Source organism: Odocoileus virginianus, unplaced genomic scaffold, assembly GCF_023699985.2.
Source record: "Odocoileus virginianus isolate 20LAN1187 ecotype Illinois unplaced genomic scaffold, Ovbor_1.2 Unplaced_Scaffold_15, whole genome shotgun sequence".
Lineage (NCBI taxonomy): Eukaryota > Metazoa > Chordata > Mammalia > Artiodactyla > Cervidae > Odocoileus > Odocoileus virginianus.
This window is the reverse complement of record NW_027224277.1, coordinates 989,711-1,010,660: the sequence shown is the minus strand read 5'-3', so window position 1 is coordinate 1,010,660 and position 20,950 is coordinate 989,711. Positions and strand designations below refer to the sequence as shown.

The 20,950-nt window shown below is 63.9% G+C and overlaps 1 protein-coding gene across 1 annotated transcript in view; it reads right to left on the bottom strand.

The window, feature by feature from the left end:
- Positions 1–572: 572 nt before the first annotated feature.
- Positions 573–20,950, bottom strand: part of VAC14 (VAC14 component of PIKFYVE complex) — a 77,549-nt gene continuing 57,171 nt past the window's right edge. The window contains exons 15-19 of the mRNA XM_070462861.1: positions 8,894–9,068; positions 7,208–7,326; positions 6,267–6,346; positions 4,481–4,631; positions 573–1,163 (exon numbers count right to left, since the gene is read on the bottom strand). Of these exons, the coding sequence (XP_070318962.1) occupies positions 1,001–1,163; positions 4,481–4,631; positions 6,267–6,346; positions 7,208–7,326; positions 8,894–9,068 (688 nt within the window). The 3' untranslated portion in view covers positions 573–1,000. The remainder of the gene's footprint in view (positions 1,164–4,480; positions 4,632–6,266; positions 6,347–7,207; positions 7,327–8,893; positions 9,069–20,950) is intronic.

The following is a 20,950-nucleotide window of genomic DNA, read 5'->3' as shown; positions in this document are numbered from 1 at the left end:
CGTGGGATGGATACACCACACTTATCAGGGGCGTACGGTGTCCCGGAGGCCGCCCGCCTTGGGACATTTTATCCCAGGGACAGGAGTTTGGACCCTCCTCCAGAAGTTCTCTGGCTCCTTTTCCAAGTAGGGCCCGTGCTGATGCCACCTGCGTGGGGTGCCCCAGGCCGGGCCTCTGGGGATGGTGGGCTCCAACCCTCAGGGTTTGGGGCCGTGGGACCAGCAGAACAGAGGCGAGCCCTCCTCCCCTCTCTGATGCCTGGTTACACACGTAGGATGCGCATGTGTGTGCACGTGGGCCATAATGAATTCTGCCTGTCTTCCTGTCCTTGAGACTCCAGGGAGGGAAACCCACCCTCGGGGGCCTATGCTGGGTCTCCGGGGAAAAGCCCACCCAAGGCCTTTCTCTCCTACTCCAGGGACCCACAAGAGCCACCTGGGAGATCAGTGGGCCTATCTGAGGCTTCCCAAAGCCTGGGGGCATGAGAATAGGTCTTTAGGAACGGCAGCAAGGTCCCAGGGCAGCTGAGCATCAGCAGGGCGGGCACCCGTGGGAAGGAGCAGGCCAGGCGTGGGTGGAGAGTTTTCTGTCACTTCTTTATTGGGGCAGGGGTGCGTCCTTCATACGAATCTCTGTGCTGGTCCCTATGTGCACACAGACGCATATACATGTATGTACACACATCTGCACGAGGTCAGAGCTCTGGTGGGCTTGGGGGGGTGTCAAGCTCTTTATAAGAGCATTAGAAAGAACCTGATTCCAGAAAACGGGGATGTCTGAGGTTGCGGCCCCACGCTGGTGGGAAGCCAGCTCTGTCTGATCCCAAGTGCAGCTGGCTGTGCTGGGGGCCCCGGGCTGGGCTGTGAGAGCAGCACGGTAGTCACCGCCTCCAGCCCACCACCCTGCCCCTGAGGCAGAGCCCTGGGCGCCGCGGGGAGGAGGCCTGCAGAGCCCCAGTGCTCACAGCCCACTCCGAGGGCCGGTCTCCGCGCCAGGGTGTCAGAGGAGCGCCCTCCGGTCCGGGTGGTCCCCGCGCCCGCTCCGCTGGTGTCTCACGTCCAGGTGCTGCTTCTGGACCCGCTCGAAGTGCTGCAGCAGCTCCGCGTAGTCAATGCCCGGGGAATCTGCTTTCTGCGACCTGGGTGCTGCCTTCACACCGTCTCTGTGCAAGGGGGCAGAGGGGCTCAGCGTCAAGGCTTGAGTGCAAGTGGGGGCTGCTGGAGGGGGAAGCACCGGCCACAGGCTGGTAGAGCCCAACCTCGGGACACGTGTCCCTCAGGCCCAACAAACCCCCAACTGTTGGCCCCAAAGAGGGGAGCGCTCTGGAGTACCCCCTCCCCCACAGCTGGCGGGACTAGTCAACACTGCCGCTCGGATAAGGCCCTCAGCCTGTGGGCTGGCAACGGCGCCCAGAGCAGGCATCACATTGGGAAGCATTTCCTGTTTATGAGTGGCTCCCTTTGGGGTGAAAGCCAGGGCCAGCAGCCAGCCAGGAAGCCAGCTGGGGCCTGGAACAGGGTCCAGGGAGACGGGGGAGGGGCAGGGCTGAGGCCGGGGACCACAGGGATGGCCGAGGTCTACTGGCCCTCCACTTGGCAGGACATCTGTTTTTGAGCTCTGGGCCCCAGAGGCCCGCAGTCACTCTCTGTGCCTGGGGAAGGAGAGCTGGTCTCACCACGGGGCAGCTGGCGCCTCTGAGAACTCCTCTTGTGAGTGCCCTCTCAGCTGCCCTGCCCTGGAGCACGGGCGCTGCACTGCGCAGCTGCAACACCAGACGTGACGGGAGGAAGCTCTCTGTGTTCAGTCCCAGCCTAGGTGCCCAGCGGGTGGCCACTGCAGCCACAGCCATGTCCCTTTGAGTCCGCTTGGGGCAGTCACAGCAGTGCTTCATTCAAATGGAACCCTCACCGATGAACCTGGCTCCTGGTGGGGCGCAGCCCACCGATGGTCAGAGCCCGGAAGGCGCCTCTGAGAAAACACCAGGACCAGGGGCAGCGGGAACTCTTCCCGTGGTTGGGATGCCATCCGGAGCAGCCCGGACCCCTACTCAGCCTGTTCCCTCCCTGACAAAGACACACGGCCTGAAAACACCTTGGACTGTGGCTGTGGCTGCTTCTTTCCTGGGCCCACTGGCCCAAAGACACTCTGCTTAGCTGATCAGCCCACAGTCGTCATGAGAGCCCTTCACCAGGGTCTCCAGGCTTCAGAGTGCAGAAGCGGATCCTTCCCAGACCACATGGATCTGCCTCCAGCGAGGCCAAAATGAGGGAGAAGGGTCTTTGAGGGGCTCTCTGCTGGGGTGAACTATTAGTTCCGTCCAGAGCTGGGCCTCTGGAAACACTGGTTCAGCAAAGCTCACAAGGAGCTGAGCTGGGTTCGCTCTCGGGGGCCAGACTGCGGTTTTCCGCTCCCCTGGGAAAGCAGAAGGGACATCCCTGGCATAGTATTCCCAGGGCCCGGGTGTCGTTGCCACAAGGGAGCAGCTCCCTCTTCCGAGGAGGCTGAGGCACACTCTGGAGCCCTGACCCCAGGGGGTGACCAGATGCCACCCACCCGTGTAGACGGAAGAGGGGGAGACGGGCAGGCCAGAGATGCTGCTGAAGTGTGTCGTCTGAGGCCGGCACCCACTGGCCGTGTGCTCCTCCCCCCAGCGCTCTTTGCATTAGACGCAGAGGGGCTGAGATTAGGGGTTGCCAGGGAGATGCCAGCGACGGCGGCAAATCCCGGGTGCTGTGCACAGATGTGGCCGGGTGGGCGGGGGTGGGGGGTTGGGCCTCCCCTTGCTCCTGCGCCCCGAAGGCAGCAAGGCCTGCCCCTCCCGTGACTCAGCCCCCTGTGGCCAGGCCCTTCCTCGCCCGGGGTCTTGGGAGCAGCAAGGGCTGTGTCCGGGGGTGCAGGGGCTCCTCTGACATGGAGGCTCGCCCCACTGCCACCCCTGCCAGTCCAGGGTGCGGCCACGGCTCAGCCCTTCCTGCTCCCTGTACGTTTGTGGCCCTCAGGCTGCAAGTGGCTGAGGGACACCTGGCCAGCAGCGCAGGGCTGGGATTCCAGAACCCAAGGCCAGCCCTCGCTCTTGCCACCATGCACCTGTCCCCGGTTCCTGGCTGGTGAATGTCACCAGCTTCTGCTTCGGAGGCTCCCTCTTGCCTCACAAAGGAGACAATGGCCCAGAAGCCTAACTGGTGGCCAGGGTCGCCGAGCCCTCAGCCCACGGCGGGGTGCGGGGGCCTGGAGCTGCCAGGGTGACCCTGACACCCTAACACCCCTCAGGCACTGGCGAGGCCAGGCCAATGAAGCACCGTAGAGGCCAGGGGCCTTCGAGTCCCAGTGGCCAGAGGTGCTCCGGCTGAGGGAGTAAAACCCACACCTAACCCCGCGGCTGCCCCGCCCCCCAGGGCACCCCGAGCGCTGAGTGCCGCCTCCTGAGGGTCACCCAGCAGTGTCAGGAGCAGCTGGGATGGTGTCTAGCCCTGCCTGCCGCTGTCCGGGGAGGGGGGCACGGTGTGCAGGAGCTGGGCTTTGGTCTGCGCAGGCAGACAGCCCACTGGGGGCTGTACGTCCAGCCCCGGTCAGGTTGGGGGGTGGTGCCCCAGGCCCTGCAGGACAGAGGGCACAGGGGCATCTCAAGGCTGCCTGCGCCCACCGCAAGGGCAAAGGCCTGAGGCCTTTTGCGGGAGTGAGGCGCCTGGCCTGCCGAGGGGCTCACGCAGCCTGGGAGGGAATTCTAGATGCACAGGGCATCTGGTGCAAGCTGGGTGCGCTCCATTCAGCGTAAATCTTCTCAGTGGCTCTGCTTGTTTCCATGGCGACCTGACAAGTGAAATTTTCCATCTCGGATGCCAAATGCCTGTGGATGAGGCAAAGCCTCCAAGGGTTACCAAATATAGACATGACCCAACAGGCTCGGGGGCTGGGCCAGCCGTGGGCTCAGGGTGGGAGTCTGGACGCCCCCGGAGGCTGGTGTGGGGGCCTCTCCGGGCAGCCAGCCTGGGGCCTGTTCTGCCTGTGGACAGGTCGAGAGCAGGGTGGCCCTGTGTGCACCCTTGCTTCTCACCCCACTCGGGGGCAGGAAGGGTCCGAGGCGTCCCGAGGCAGGCCGTGGCCCAGGGCTGTCTCTCTGCTGCACGTGGTGGGGGCTGTCTGAACCTGGGAGGGACCCCCTGCAGCTCTTTCACCATGTGCTCCAGGCGACAGTCTCCGAAACGGGGCACGAATTCCTCCCTCTGCACTTTTTGTTTGGGTCACTCCAGCACGCGCTCAAATTTTTTGACAAACTCAACCCAACTACCTACAACCTTCTAAACAGGGCAAGGTCTCCCAGCCAGGGGCTCTGATGTGGAAACGGGAGGCCTACAGCAAGTGGCAGTTAGGCGAACAGTGCCCGCAGTGACAGGAGGTGTGAGGCGGAGGTCAGGGAGGCCCAGGCCACCCCTTGCGTGCCCCGATGCGCCAGGCCCCGTCCCCGAGCCGGGCACTCACTCGGTCTGCAGCAGCTCGGGGTTGGGGACGCACTGCAGCCGGTGCGACAGCAGCTGGAAGGCGCTGCTCTGCGGCAGCAGCATGAGCAGGCCATACAGGGCCTTGATCAGGTACGGGTTGCTCTTCACGTCCAGCAACTGCAGGCGCAGGTCTGCGGGAGGGCGGAGGCGGGGGTCAGACGGCTCTGGCCAGGGGGGCCAGCCCAGTGGCTGGGCTCCTCGCACGCCTGCCCCCGCTCCAGCGGTGTCTGAGCCATCCCTGTGATCATGAGATCAGCCTTTCCCTGCCTGCTATCCAACCTTCCCCACAGTTGCCTCAGTCTGACGACCCCCCACACACCCACTGCTCCCTGGCACTGAGGGGCCTGGGCTGGAGCGCAACGGACCCCTGGGCCCGCTCCACACGTGCGGCATAGAGTGCTGTAAACAGGTGAGCCAGAGAGAGGCTGGGATGGGGCGGCTTTGAGGAAGGATAGGCTGGGGAAGCACTTTGGTGTGTGTCTGAACACAGCGAGCCCAGCAGTGTCTGGGGGACGCCTTTGGACATCCGCAGCAGATACCGGCCCTGCCCACACCGTGCCAGACGGGAGGGGCGCAGCCGGGCCCTGCCCAGCACGGTCCCAACTAGACGGGACCAGCGGCTCTCCTGAGCCCTTCCAGGGACTCACTCGCTTATTTCTGGTGTCTAAGGCCCAGTCTCGAGGATCCTCGGTGGAGGACAAGCCTCATAACCCTGAAGACCACGCTGCCCGGCAGCTCCGCACGGGCCTTGGGGCCAGGCTGTGGCAGGACATGGGGGTCTTGTGCAGCAGCACCCCAGGCCCAGCAGCGCCGGCTCCAAACCCCGTCCCTGCTCTGGCCCTGGGCAGAGCAGTCACCACGGGGCTCGAGGCTGCCGAGGGTGGGAACGGGCCTAGGCAGGGCCAGCTGTGGACCACTCTGCTGCGGTCCCTGCATGAAAGCGCTGGGCCTGGAGAGGTGTTCGCGGCTTCTCTAGGGTTAAGCTGGACCTGCCATCAGGGGAGCACAGGCCAGACTGCTCCGGGAGGCCTCTGAGAAAGTGAAATGTCAGTGTAGGGGCTGTCTGGGGTACGCTCTGATGCTCTCCGCTGGAACAGGGTCTCCCTCCTGCTCGTGTGTCTGTCACCGAGACGGCGGCTGTGTAGAGAAGCTGCCTTCTGTTTGGATGGGGGGGGGGGGGGACAGCCTGCGGCCCCTGGGTCGCCTTTGGGCTCCAGGGCTTGACCTGAGTAGGTCGGGGTGCTGCCCAAGCAGAGGGCCTGGGTGCTGGGCTCGGAAGGAAGCTGGCTGTCAGCAGGGCTGCCGCCCGGCTTTGCTTCCACACTGTAAGCACACGGGTTGCATTCCGAGCCCCCTGCTTTGGGGAGCAGGTACTGGATGAGGTAAGGCCTCAAGAGCCACGCTCGCCCGGGCTAGCTGCCCCTCCTGCATACTCGGCCCGGGTGTTACACTCAGCGCCTGCCTGTCAGCTGCCGGCAGATGCCGGCTCTGCTCTGCAGGGACAAGGGGTTGGCTCCTGGGCGCTGGGGAGAGCACCCTCGACAGCTGCCTCGCCGGCCCCAGGTGGGTTTTGCCAGCGCACAGGCAGGTTCTGATGCCCGTTCCATCCGGCCTCCTGAGCCCCGTCCTCCCATTCTCACATTCCTGAAGTTCCAGAAGCGCCCCTGGGCGCCCGCCCGCCCCCCCCTCCCCGTCCCTCCCCAGGGGCAGAGAGCTGCTCTTTGAGCCTGGCTCCGCGGGCTCCCTGCAGGACGGCGGGCGCTCACATGTGAAGATGGGGCACTCGATCAGCTGCACCAGCTTGTCCACCTCCGTCAGGAAATCCACGGTGACCTCCAGGTCCCCACTGCATGGGTGGTCAAAGAAGCCTCACTGCTGGCCAGGGCAGCCCGCCTGTCTGAGGGGCTGGGCTGGGGGCGCGGGCCCAGGGCTGACCTGGAGCATGGAGCATGCAGCCCCCGCCCCAGACCCTGGCTCCTGGGCTCAGGCCACGTTTCCGCCTGAGCGGCTTTGGGACACAAAGCACAGCGGCCTGTTCCCTCTGCCTTTCCGCCCCTCCAGACAGAGCTGGCAGGACGGTCCCCGCGCTCCCTCCTGCTCCTCTCCTCTGCGCCCGCCAGACCTGTTCCCGCCTGAGTGGCTGTGAGCGGGGCCGAGGGGCAGACGGAGGTGTGACGGCGTGCGGGCACGGGGCAAGGCCGCGGCAGACCCTCTTTCCTTACCCCAGTTCTCCACTCCTCAGAGGAGGCGGCCAATTCTGTCTTCTACTAGCTGTCTGATCCAGGTCACACACCACGCAGAGAAAGCTGGGCTGCTTCACAGTGTTCCAAACAAAACCTGACCTTCCTCTGAGATCGGCTGACCCCAGGCCCTGAGGCTGCTCTGCTTCTCCCGGTCACGCCCTCTGCGGGGCTCGGCAACCCCCGAAGGGCCCTGAGCTCAACTCCTCCTGCCGTCCGACCGCCCCGTCCCCGCGCCAGCACTGAGGACACCCTGCCTCTCTCCCGGGGCTCCCTCACCTAAGCACGCAGCCTTCCCGACCTCTGGCTTGCGACATGACCGACATGACCCAGGTTCCTCAGCTGCGTCCCTCACTGTGCCTCACGGGCCCTGAAGCCAGAGGCTGGAGGGGAGCCTGGGGGGAGTCTGCTGGGACCGGCCCCCACCGTCCCCTGAGGCTGGCGGCAAGATGGTGAGCGAAGGATACAACTTTTGGATGAGGTCGTAGGCGTGCCGGTAGTTCTGGGTGAGGAAGCAGAGCGACACGGTGGTGACGGGGTTGTGGCACCAGGAGCGATACAGGCAGCAGAACAGGTTCCGGCTCTCCTACAGGATGGGGGGCGGTGTGTGCGGTCAGCAGACCCCGCCCGGGCCCCGCCCTCTGAGACGCCCCGCCTGGACCCCCACCCCGCCCCCATCCGTGCCCGCCCGGGCCCCTCCCCCCCATCCAAGACACCGGCCCGGGACCCAGCCCCGCCCCCAGACCCCCGCCCGGGCCCCGTCCCCACCCTCCCCCGCCCTCTGAGACGCCCCGCCCGGGGCCCCCCCCACCCCCTGAACCCCCCCCCCCCGCCCGGACCCCCGCCCCCCATCAGAGACACCGCGCCCGGGACCCTGCCCCTGATCCGTGCCCCGCCCCCCGGCCCTGCCCCCTGATCCGTGCCCCCTCCCCACTCCCTCCGTGCTCCCGCACCCCCCATCCGTGACCCCGCCCCTCGCCGCGGGCCCCTTGCAGGGCACTGGGGGCCAGCCCAGCACCCAGGGCTGTATTTGGCAGCCCAGCCGGAATGGGTCCTCGCAAAGGAAACGCTCCTCCTCCTAATGACAGTAATGACCCTGTCATTACTCCTGGGCCCACAGAGCCACGTGCTGTGGCTGCGAGGGCCTGCCGGCAGCGAGCCTGGCCTGTGCGCTGGGCTCCTGACTCAGCAGATAACAGCAGTCACCCTCCCAGCCCTCCACAGCAGGAGCTGGGGGGCCGCGAGGGCCTGGGTGCCGGCGGGGAGGAAGGCTGCTCAGGGCCCGGCCTCCTCTCCCAGGCAGCGCCTTCCTGTCACCCTCAAAGCCACCTCTTCCTTCCTCTGCAGGAGGGAGGCAGGGGTGTGGCCTGGCTCATTCCCAGAGGCCAGGCCCCAATGCCCCCAGGCACAGGCCTGGATGTCCTGGAGACCCCAGAAACGGGCCAGCGCAGGGTCTGAGCTGGGAGGGTGGTCAGCACAGCCCTGATACAAGCTGTGGAGCCGCCAACCTGTCCTGGATGAAAGCCAACCCAGGGACCCTCCGCAGCTCAGTCCAAGCAAGGCCTTTGACCCACGTCCCCCAGAGCGGTTTGACAGAATGGTGAGCACCTCCCTGCTCTCTCTGACCGGCCCTGGTGGGTCCTCACTTAAAACTCCTGGGCCAGACAGCACCATGACACCCTGGCTGACACAGATGTGTCCCTCTGCAGGAGAGGAGGGCCCAGGCCAAGAAGAAGGGTGATGCCCGAACCCCAGTGGGGTTGTATCCTCAGGCCCGACCCTGACCGGGTGGCACAGCCCAGCAAGCATTACTCTACCGGGCCTGCAAGGGCTCAGAACCTGAGCCGCTCTGCGTGCACAGGGGCAGTGCTAGGTGGGGTGGGGTGTCAGGGAGGGCACGGACCCTGGAGCAGCGTCCCCCTCTTCTGTTGGCAGAGCCCTTCACGGTGGGCAGCTCCAAGGACACTCACACCCGTGGCTAGCACTCACATGCAGCCCACCCAAGAGGACCCGTATTTGACACTGGACTGGGAGGCCTCGGGTCGCATCCTTGTCTCCTCCCCGCCAACCTCTGGGGACCGAGGGGCGGGCTGGCATGGCCGCGCCCGTGCGCACACGAATGACGCTGGCTGGAGCGCGCAGGTGAGGGTTACCGGGGTCTTCAGGTCCTTGAGTTGGTTTCGCAGCTGGAAGAGCTCAGTGGAGGTCAGCAGGATGGTGTTGAGGGTGTGGACCATGGTCGAGGCGAACGTGAGGTCCTCCTCCCGGAGCAGGATGTCCGCCATCGAGTGGAAGATGCTCTCCGCGTGCAGCAGGAGGCAGAGCTGCCTGGGGGGTGGGCGGGGCAGAGGGGAACATGGTTTCCCTGTGAAGCAGAAGGCAGAGCTGCCTGCAGGGGAGGTGGCTCTGGGCCACAGGCTCTGCGCCCTCTCGCTCATCTTCCAGCTCCCAAGGGAGCCTGCTCTCTCCTGGGCCTCTGAGGGTCCCAAGGGGGCCACTCACAGTGGAGCTGGGTCCACGGCTCCCGGGCACTCCAGAGCCCTACAGGCTGTATTTATCCATCCACCCCAGGCCAGAATGTGAAATCCCAAGAAAGACAGCTGGAGGAATAAGGCTCGGGCTTTTTGGGAAGGAGTCTCCATTTTATAAAAGGGAAAACTGGGAACCCAGAGAACAGAGGAAGAAAGCAGTTTTCCCTGGGTCACTGGTCCAAGGTGATGTCAACAGTGACACCAGGTCTCAAGGACAGGGCTCAGGGAAGCCTATAGACCTCCCTGGTTTGCCAGTTGCCCACAGAGGCCTGGTTGTGCGGGAACAAGCAGGCCTTCCTGTCGGGAGTCTAGGAATCTCAAGGCCTCTGGAAGCAAGAAAAGCAAATCCAGGAGTTGGCAAAGGCTGGTAAGAAGGGTGGGGTGTGGCTCCTGAGCCCTGCCTGTTGGGGGCTGGTGCCAGCATGGCACCCCCTTTCCTGTCTCTCATCCGGGGTCAATGTCTGTTTGCCTGACTCCTGGTCTCAGGCCTCAGGCCTGTGGGGACAGGGGTTTGAGGCCTCGAAGGTGCTGAACAAAATGAGCCCCACTTGGAGCCAATGAGCCTCTGACATCTCTGTCTCTGGTCACTGAACATACACTAAACTCAGCATTATCAGGGTCTGGCTTCCTGCTTCCTTCCGAATACCAGCCACGCCCTGGGGCCAGACAGGAGGAGATTCTTTTCCACCCCTGGCTCCAGAAAAATCCCAGAGCATTTGGTAACGGAGAGGCCAAACCACGAAGTGCAAAGAGCAGGCAGGCCGTCTCCAGCCTAGGCCCAGCTGGAACCAGCAGGCCCGGGCCAGAAACCACCAAAGAAACGGAAACAAAGCTGTTGGCGGGCGGGGGGTGAGGCGGGTGGAGGATAGGCCATGGCGCCCGAGCCTAGTGCTCCTGACCAGCTTGTGACCCAGTGTCTGTGGGACAACTTCTCCACCTTCCAATTGGGGGTGATGTCTACCTGTACCCTGGGGGCGGCTCAGAGGGCACCGCCCAGACTCCTGATCGCCTGTGTGGAGCGTGGTATGTGGGACAGGACCCCTGGTTGGGTCCTGCGTTGGTACCACGGGTGGCCCTTTGGCAGAGCACGGACGGCGCTTCCGTCCCCTCGTGGCTTTCCCAGCCCGAGATGGGCCCCCTCTCCAGGGCCGTGGGAGAGAAACGGGGCAGGAGGGCAGGGCGGGAGGAAGGAGCGCTTTCTGACAAATGGTCACAAATGACCGTCGCCCGCAGCTGCCGCCGTCTCCATGACAGGGGCCGACAGCTGAGGCCGCTGCCAGGCAGCGCTCCCCGGGGACCCAGGCCCGGGGGGGGGGCCTGCGGCAGCCGGAGGTCAGTCAGGGCGGGTGCAGAGGGACCGGCAAGGGGGTGGCGAGGCGCGGAGGCGGGCGCCATGGCCTCCCGGCGTCCCTAAGAAGCCGCGGCTGCAAGGGGGCCTCAGAAGGTCAGGACAGCAGAGCGCTCAGTACGTCCGCATCACCACGCCCTCCTCCTTGGGGCTTTCCGTCGTCTTCAGCTCCTCTCTGGCTCGCACCCTCGGGGGCCGTGTCTGCGCCCGCGGATGTCTTCAAAGCTGTCTCTGGATAAGCGGCTCCCACACGCGCCTCTCGAGCCCTGGTGGCCTCTGGATGGGCACTGCTTACCTGGTGGCTGCCCTGCCCGCTTGACCAGAAGGCCCTTTAGGCTTGGCAGGGCCACAGCACACCTCCTGGTCTCCCCCTCGACTCAGGCCCCCAGCCTTCAGGGGACATCAGTGCCCAACAGCTGCTGCAGCCCAAAGCACAGAGTCCTCCGTGACCCTCGGGGCCTCTCTCACCAGGGCTCTGCCTTCAGCGCACGCCTGCCTCCTGGCCCGTCTCAGCCATCCTGCCCGGGGCCACCGGTCGGCCCCTCTCGCCTGCTCAATTCCAAGCCACCTTCTAATCACACTCCCTGCTTCTTTTTTCACCCTCCGTGCCCCAATGGGGGTGCTTCTTAAAAAGTGCTAATTACGGATTTCCCTGGTGGTGCAGTGAATAAGAATCTGCCTGCCAATGCAGGGGACATGGGTTCAATCCCTAGTCTGGGAAGATTCCACATGCAGCAAAGCAGCTAACCCCAAGCGCCACAACTACCGAAGCCAGGACACTCTAGCGCCCTCAAGACACAAGTAACGAGTCCCTGGGCGGCAACTTCTGAAGTCCGTGCACCAAGAGTCTGCTCCATAATAAGAGCAGCCACCGCTATGAAAAGCCTGTGCGTTGGAACTAGAGAGTAGCCCCGTTCTCTGCAATAGAGAAGGCCTGCACGCAGCAATGAAGACCCAGCACGGCCAAAAATAAGGGGCCACTTTCCACTCAACCCTGAGTTTGTGGCGTGACCCGCACAGGCGGGCCAGCCTCCCCGGCCCAGCCCCAGGCTCCCCCCATGGTATCTGCGCCCAGCCACACCACCGCAAGGGAAGAGGGGTGGCTTCAGACCCAGGGGCCCGGCTCCCTTCCCCGCTCTGCCTCCTAGGAGCCCGTGGTGAGCGGGCTCGGCCGTCCCCGCAGCGGGCCCGGCAGATGGCGGCCTCACGGGGCTGCTGCGTCATCACTTCTCCGCGGAGCCCCCGCCCGCTTGGGCTGCCTGCCGGGCCCTCAAGCAGAGCATCAATAATGGAACACAGCTTGCTAGCATTAAACATTTGCCCATATTTTTTAATACCCACATTAACGTGTTCTTCATGATAAGACAATAGCTTGGAAAATACTTGGGGACAAGGCAGAGAGGTGAGGTGCAAGGGAACCTGGGTGGGGTCTGGGAGGCCACAACCTGGGGGCCCCCTTAGGCCCGAGAAGAGTAGGGGTCCACCCGCACCTGCCCCGGGGCGGCCTGCAGTGCACCCCTGGATCCCGAGGACACTCTGTCCCCTCTCCTCCAGCCACCCGCTGCGGCATGGACCACTGTCCCATGCTTCCAGGTCCGAGTTCCCACAGGGGACCCTGTGTCACTCACAGGAGCTCTCAGGGGAGCAGCCTACCTTCCGTCGGCTCTGAAACCCCCGGGTCATGAGAGGGACCACCACTTTCCCTAACGCACAGAGAGGGGCGGCGGCCTCAAAAGGCCAAGCCGGGCGCTGGGCTGGGAAGGCTCAGGACCAGAGCCCGCCCGCAGGGGCCGCAGCACGCTTGCTGGGCTGGTGTGAGCCTCCTCACTGTCCCCCAACCACAAACACTGGCCAAGCACCCACCAGACTCTGCCCTGAACGGTCTCAGCCGTGGTGCTGTCCTGGGCCCAGCCTGGCGCCCCCCCCACAGCCCCTGCTGCAGGTGACCATGGGCCAGAGTGGGCAGGAGGAAGACCTCAGCCGGCCCGGCAGGGGGCTGGAGAGGGCGGGCCATGCCCGAGGCCGTGGGTCCTCCCTCTGTCCTGCTGTGGCAAGGCCCCGCGCGCCGCTTCTTTTCCGGGGACTGGGGCCACGCTGGGCCAGGCCAAGTCCTGCTGTGGGGGCCAAGACCCCTGCCCTCCCTGCCGGGCCATGTGCAGAGCACAGGAGTGGAGGCCCTGCTCTCCCGGGGCTCATCCTGTGGGCGGGGGTGCACGGGGCAGGGTGCCTGGGGGAGGCAGTCTCGGTAGTGGGGTGCTGAAAGAGGTAGGGGACCCAGTCCTTTCGAGATAGAGGGGGCCGGGGGGCAGGCATGGGCTGGCACAGAGGAGGGGGGCGTGGACGGTGGGGACAGTTGGGGGCCAGGCCCGCATGGAGGAGCAGGGGCCCAAGTACGGGCACTCTTCCTGGGGAGGCATCCTGCTGCCTGCCGCGCCGCGCTCTGGGGAATCTGAAGTCAGCCATGCGGCTCTGGGAGAAGACGGAAGACTTCTTCCCATGACCCCACTCCCCTGCATCCTCCAAAAACAGGACTGGCGAAGCCATGTTCCCCCACCCACGCTGTCGGCCGAGCCTTCCCGGGTCCCCGGGCTCCCTTCCGGTCTCCCTGGCGCCTGTCGCCAAGTCAGGGCATGCTGACGCCCCCGCCACCCGGCCCTGCGGGTTCTGACACCAAGCCCGGCGCCCAGCGCTGGCTGGGAAGCGAAGTGAACTCATCTTTTCTTGAGGGGTGCTGGGGGCAGCTGCCCGGCCCTCCCCTCCCCACTCCTTGCTCAGGCCTGGCTTTTTGTAGAAAAGCTGAAGCAGACAGTAAGTCTGATCCCTGAAGAGAAGGTGCTGCGTGAGCAAGCAGCCTGCAGGGCCCAGGAGTGTCCCCTACCCGGGCCAACAGTGTTGGCTTTGGGACCAGCTAGGGGGCACAACCCAGCCCACTGGTGAGTCTGCCCGAGGTTACTGGTCGGGGGACGTGGAACTGGCATCAGGTGGACTCAAGAGAAGTTTAAGGGGACATGGAGGCAGGAGGGCTTTCCCATCTTGACTGTCCCCCGGGTCACTAGCTACCTGCACAGACGGCGTGGCCAGCAGCACAGGGCACCGAGCAACTGGCCTGAAAGGGGAGAGCCTGGACTCAACCCACTGGAGCAGGAGGAGACGCTGCTGCTGGAGACAGGCATAAACGCGGGGGCTGCCTCCTGCTGCCCCAGTCACGCTTAACACAGTCTGTTCCTGCTTCAACCCCTGCTCGCCTCCCTGCTCACTGCCCCACGACCAACAGAGAACTCAAAATGAGCCCCAGCGGGCGTGCCGCCACTCCCTGGGGGCCCTACCTCCCGAGGAGCCAGGGGACCAGACCTTCCCAGGCCCCTCCAGACCTTGAGGAATCGCGCCACGTTAGCACCACACGGGGGACAGGCGATGCCAGTGACTTCGTTCAGCACCTCCTGTCTGACTGGGCCCAACCAATGGTTTCCTGATGCGGACAGGTCTGTCGCTCACGGAGGCATCCTCCGCGTTCTCCGCCAGCACTGCCCTCCGGGTCCGTCACGCCTCCGTCTCCACGCCGGCCATCCAGCCTGCCCGGCACCCGTCTCCCGCCCAGGTTCTGGGCCCGGGGCCCGCTCCTGTGAGCTCAGCTTCAGGGGGTGGTGTGGCCCGTGGGGAGGGGCGCGTTGGGCTGCGGGAGGTGAGCAGGCAGGTGCCCTGAGTCAGGCTCCCTGTGAGGCTGCACGTGGAGCGCACCTTCTCCCTCAAGCCTGGCCTCCCTTCATCTCCATCCCCAGCTGCCAGCACCGTGCATGGAGGGCCGGGCCCTCACTTCCTCTGCCTTTTGGCCCTAGGTTGTGTCTACGGCCCCTCAGTGATCCAAGGCCAACGGAACAGGCCTTTGCCGGGAGCCCCACAGCCGTAACTCTGAAGCGCAGCCTCTTGTCAAGCACAGGGAAGGCGGGGGCCCAGAGTCATTCCCACAGGAAAGGGCCCTCCAGCCTTGCCCTGCCCCTGTCCCCACAGCTGGGATCCTTTAGGAATTTAAAGGGAAAGCGGCTCTCAGGTCGCTGAGACATCTGGATGGGGGAGGAGGCCGTGGGCTCCCTTCTGAAGTTCAGAGAGCTCCCTGCCTCCTCCCCAACAGCCCCCGGCTTCTCTTCCCTTCCAGCTCTCTGCTTCCCAAGTATGAAAGTTGTAAATCTGTTTTATTTATTTCAATCAATCCTCAGCAGTGTGCCCCTCAGGGCAGAGGCAGCCATGGTAACCCTGCCAACTCATGCCTTAAAAATTCATCGTGTCTAATGCAGCCAATGTGTCTGATACACTGAGAAGTTTTTTGGGGGTGTGTGTGGTGGGAGGAGAGGGTACAGGAGTTGTTTTTCTAGGTCTTGCTGGGAGTCGGTGCAGTGGGGGTGAAGACAGAGGCGGATGGGCAGAGGCAGAGGGCCAGGAAGGAAGGGGCTTCGGTCCATGCAGCTCATTTGACCCTGCTACAGAGGGCGTGGCAGGCTCTGGGGGCAGATGCCTGAGCAGGGCTCATCCTGGGACCTTCGGGGAAGGCCTCCTTAGGGCGGGAGGGGCCAAGAAAACCAAGTGGTCTCTTGGAGGTGGCCAGGGCCTCTCTGGAGGCTCAGGGTTTGCTCCAGGGACCACGGAGAGAGGGGGCAGAGCCAGGAGAAGTCTGTTTGTCGCTCAGTCGTGTCCAACTCTTGCAACCCCATGGACAGTAGTCTGCCAGGCTCCTCTGTCCATGGGATTCTCCAGGCAAGAATACTGGAGTGGGTTGCCATTTCCTTCTCCAGGGGATCTTCCCAACCCAGGAATCAAACCCAGGTCTCCTGCATTGCAGGTAGATTCTTTACCAACTGAGCTACGAGGGAAGCCCGGGAAAGGTGACCCCCATTTCCTCCTTCCCGCCCGTCCGCCGGACGCCCCTCTGGCGTGCGTTTCCCGTGTGCCGCAGCAGTCTGCTCCAGCCCAGCCCCTGTCCGCCCTAAGTGCCTCTGGCCCCCGATGGGCTTGTGCCCTGACCCTCCCCTGCCCGCCCAGCCTGTCCCGCCATCTGCCTGCACCCCCGGGGTGCCGGCCCCTGCCGCTCCCTGGGGATGTCTCTTTTCTCGACCTCGGCTTCCCGAGGGAAGAAGCCCCATTGGGCGGGGCCGCTGGGGGCAACGGGGAGACGGATACTTGTGGGCCAGAAGTTAACTGACAGGAGGGCAGGGTGGCCCGGCTCACTCTGGTGTGGCACTCAGCTGGCACTGAGAACTGTGTGCGCGGGAACCCAGGGAGTCAGGCGGGCTGTGAACCACGCAGGGCTGACCTACAGACAATGACTGAGTTTGTGTCTTAGAAAGGAGGCTGCACCTTGGTCCTACAGGGAGCTTGCCCTGAACATGGCTGGAGGCACGTCAGGTGGCAGGGGTGCGACCTCCTGCCGGAGGCTCTGGGGACACCATGGAAGGAGGGGGAAGCCCCTGGGGGCTGTCTCTCCACGCTCCAAGCCTCAAACCCCAGAAGGTGAAGCCCATGGCTTCAGAACATTTCACCTTTTGAGCATTCCAGGGAGAGGAAAAGAAAGGGATGGGCCGTCGTGGGAAATCCTGTGGTCTCCATGACAATTAGCTCCAGCCAGCCCTTGAGAGGGGCCCTGCCTCTCCCGTCACAGGGATTCCCTTCAAGCTGAATCACAGCTTCCTCAGCGTCGGCCCCACAGCACAGACGTCTGTGAGTGCTTCCTCCACATCAGGCCTGTCAGATACCTAAAGCCCCTTTCACGTGGGCCAGGAGCTGCTGCGGAGAACGAGGGTGAGGCCAGAGCCTTGCTGAGGTCCCTGTCTGGTCAGCCCTCCCTGGCGCCTGAGCGCTTCGCTGCTGCCTCGCCATTTGCCCGGCTCACCCAGCGGCTCTGTTGGGCTTTCCTGGGGAGACGCGTGGTTTTGGGGGAAGGTGGAGGGCACCCTGGCTACAGGTATCACGAGGCCTTCTGGTGGACTGGAGCCTGGGTTTCCCCAGAACCTTCCTGTGGCGCTGGGGCAGTTTACCAGCGAAGCAGCTCTTCCCGCCCCAGCCTCAGGCTGCCTCTGGGGGTAGTGGGCACTGAGCTGCCACACAGCCATCCCTGGCAGTGGTGACCTGCGCCCACACCGAGTCTGCTCTGCTGCGGTGCTGGCCTGTCTCCAAGGGTTGGGGAGCCCAGTGGGGGCGAGGACGGAACCCATGGGGGTGACCCCACCAGCAGGCCCCAGAGCAGCTGCCGCCTGAGGCCCAGGAGGAGCAGGGGTCTCAGTCCGAGACTCCCGTGCTGAGTCCAGGCTGAGAGGTCGGGGAAGCGACCCTGAACCCTGCAGGCCTGGGGGCCCACAGGGACCATCAGGAACAGTCCTGATGCGCGGAACGGTCCTCCCCTCTGAAGCCCTGCAAGAGCCATGCCGCCGGGGCCACGGTGCCGCTGAGTCCCAGATCCAGAGTTCAGGATTCCTTCCACTGGACAGTCAGCTGGGTGTCACCTGCAGCACAAACCTCTCCTCCTGGGTTAGCCCCTCTTTCCACCCGAGGGCTCCAGCTCCCTGTGACCGGAATGCCTAAGGCACACAGACCTCATGATGCGTGCCCTTAATCGTCAGGGTCCCTTGAGGTGGAGGGGACAGGTAAGGGAAGGTGCCGCTGAATCGCTGACACTTCTCCCCTCAAACAGTGGGGGTGACCTTCTGAGCAATGAGGCAGCAGGTGACAGAAGTGCCAGGAGTCAGGGGCCCGATGGGCTGCCCCGTCGTCCCTGAGAGTGGCTTGGGGACGCCCCTGCCCCACCAGCCTTCCCGTAAGCAAGCTGCTCTGTTCATACTTTCCTCTACTCCATCCCCTTCTTCCCAAACTAGCCCTTTGCTCCAGGCCAAGGATCACTCCCTGTTGCACCTACAGATGCAAGCACCTCCTTCCTACCTCGGTCACCCTGGGCTGGACACAGAAGCCTGAGTGTCCCCCCACACTGCCCCTCTCAACGCCGCCACCAGACTCGGGCCCAGCAGCCTGGTGTTCACATGGTCACCCCACCCAGGCCAGAATGGCCCCCTCCTTAAATTCTTCTTCACCCAAACGGGCTGCCCTCGTGGTGCGGGTCCTAGGCGACCACAGTGGTCCATCTGTATCTCACATTCCCATGGCGACTCCTCCAAGGATGTGCCTTGAAGGGCTCCCATCTGCTCTGGTGGCAGCCTCGGTGCCCAGCCCATGGGCGCCATACACATCTCCTGTCTCAGCGTCCTGGCTCAGTCAGGAGGTCACACAGTGACCCTCCAGAACCAGGAGGCCCTCCACATCAGAAACAGCCCCTTACCGAGACCCCTGAACCCAGCTGCACACTGGAGTCACCCGAAGACCGTTGGGGCCTCCAGGAGTAGGTGATGTATATTCCTAACAGGCTTCCCGGTCAGGACTGAGAACCGCCGCCCTGAACTGCTGCCAGCCTGGCCATGCCGCTCTCCGTGGGGAGTGGTTTCACGGTCCCGGCAAAGAGCTGCAGGGCCCGGGCCTGGCTCGGGGCTTTGGCTGCTCTCCTCCTCCCGACCGCTCCCCACCTGTCCAGGGCCTGCGTCCTGGCTTCCCCTGAGCTTCTACCCTGTCCCCGCCTTAGGGTCCCAGGTCCTCTGTGCACAGCCCTGACTTGCTCCATTGGAAGGGTGAGAGAGAACTGAGCCCTCAGACCCAGACAGCGTGGCCACCGTGCCCTCAGTCCCCGCCTGGCGGCCCCGGCGGGGAGCACAGCGCTCCCCTGGGTCCCCGCCTCGGAGGCCCCGGGGGGGCAGGGAGGAGCACAGCGCTCCCCTGGGTCCCCGCCTCGGAGGCCCCGGGGGGGGGCAAGGAGGAGCACAGCGCTCCCCTGGGTCCCCGCCTCGGAGGCCCGGGGGGAAGCACAGCGCTCCCCTGGGTCCCCGCCTGGTGGCCCGGGGGGAAGCACAGCGCTCCCCTGGGTCCCCGCCTCAGAGGCCCGGGGGGAAGCACAGCGCTCCCCTGGGTCCCCGCCTCGGAGGCCCGGGGGGAAGCACAGCGCTCCCCTGGGTCCCCGCCTGGTGGCCCGGGGGGAAGCACAGCGCTCCCCTGGGTCCCCGCCTCAGAGGCCCGGGGGGAAGCACAGCGCTCCCCTGGGTCCCCGCCTGGTGGCCCGGGGGGAAGCACAGCGCTCCCCTGGGTCCCCGCCTCAGAGGCCCGGGGGGAAGCACAGCGCTCCCCTGGGTCCCCGCCTGGTGGCCCGGGGGGAAGCACAGAGCTCCCCTGGGTCCCACCCTCCGAGGCCCGGGGGTGGGGGGGTGGGGAGAGGAGCACAGCGCTCCCCTGGGTCCCTGCCTGGAGGCCCTGGGGCAGGGAGCGGGGGAAGAGGGGAGGAAGCACAGTGCTCCCCTTGGTCCCCGCCTCAGAGGCTTGGGGTGGGGGAAGCACAGTGTTCCCCTGGGTCCCAGACTGGCAGCCCCGGGGGGAAGCACAGTGCTCATCGTCCCTGCGTGCGCCTCTCCTGCCTTCCTGGCTGCATCTGGCTTCCACAGGCGAGAACCGCCTCCAATCAGGGAGCTGGAACCATTAGTGCCTTTCTGGCCTTCCAATGTTTCATCTGGGAGTTCTACGGAATTTTATGATCTGAGATCATTTTCTGTAGCTCTTCACAAGTGCCCACTTAAAGGGCACTGAGATAAACGTCAGGACAGACAGGGAAGTGAAACGCTAATACCTACTGCTGGTAACAAAGAGCAAATATCAGAGCAGCCTTGGCGCATAAGTCTCTTGGACAACATGAAGAGATCAGAGTGAAAGGGCTGGGAGGATGGCAGGGTCACAGCTGAAGGTGTGGGACAAAGAGAACATGGAGGGGACCGCTTCAGTTCTCCGTGGCCAGATGCAAAGGGGGCTTCTCCTATTTGTACCCCATCCCACCTGCTGTCAGGAGGCTGCAAAAATTCCTTTTGTGATCAGTCATTTTCAGGGAAATTTAAGATGCATGAAATAGGCTTTTCATCTGAATGTCCCTTCCCAGCCCAGGAGATCTTTATGGGATTAAGCACACGAGAATGGGAAACAGCTCCAGATGTGACGGTGTCCTGCAGGTGCCTGAGGAGTCCCAGGTCTCGGTTACAGAAGAGTGTGTCAGGCAAGGGGTCCCCCCAGCACCCCATCACCACCCACAGATCACGGTCTGGATACTGCACACAAACACGGGCGATGGAGTTCAACCCTGACATGGCAGCCTTGCTCAGAGACAGCTGACCCTGAGTTGGCCTGCTGCAGCCTGAAGAAGAGAGGGCAGTGTCCCGATGAGCTGGGGATCCTGATGGATTCGCTTGTCAAACGACGGCTGGCGTGTGAGGGAACACAAGGCAAGTGGCAGAATGACTCTGAGTCTGGAATTCTCTGCCAGAAAACCACAACCTTCACCACAAACAGAATTACACGTTTGTAAATGCAAAGACAAGTTTTGGGAGGAGGTACGTAAAACAAAGCAGAGGCTACTTGTGGGGGAGGAAGGGGTAGGGAGGGTCTCTCACATTTCAAACTACATTCTTCTGCGTTATTTACATTTTTACCTTACATGGGTTAAAATGTCTTTTGAAACAATACAGAAATCACTTAGAAACCGACACATTTGGGATGGTCGTGGACCCCCTCAAGGAGATCTCGGAGGCGGAGCAGCGAGATTTAACAATGGAACAAGCACTGCACCAACGAGAGGATCAACAGCCAGGAACGGTATTTTTAGCTACGGTGGCTCTTTGCTTCAAAGGCGTAGGTTTCATATAAATCCAGGCAAACCTCCTACAGAGTCTGCCTGTTTGCAAGGAGTGATTAGCATAATACTCCTCACAAGAGAAAACGCCTGGCTCCACTCTGAGGCAGGAGTGCCTACTACTGGGTGGTTTCTCCTGAAATAGCATCTGAGCAGAAGAGCGAAGTCTCATCAATGGAGACAAAGGCCCGGCCTTCCACCAGAGCTGGAAAGCCGCCTCCACCCAGGGCCTGGGGCTGGTGGGTGCGATACAGCCAGGCCAGGGGAGATCTGAGACTGCAGCCTCGCATGGGAGGCCTCCCTTTTGCGCGGCTACTTAAATCACGTTTGCCTCATGTAAGCACCTTCTTCCCATTTCAAGTACAGAGGGTCTGGGGGCTGCCTTTCTAGATGCCCCTTCCGAGGGGGAGATCAGAGCCAAGTCAGGGCTGTGGAAGATGGATGGGCTGGGGAGATGGCAGGCGGGGACTGTCGCCCAGGACTCGGGACGCCTGCACGTTGGGGAGGTGTCCCCCCCCAACCCCAAGGCGATGGGGGCCCTGGGAGGCGGCGCCGCTGTGCTGAGTGGGCTGCAGCC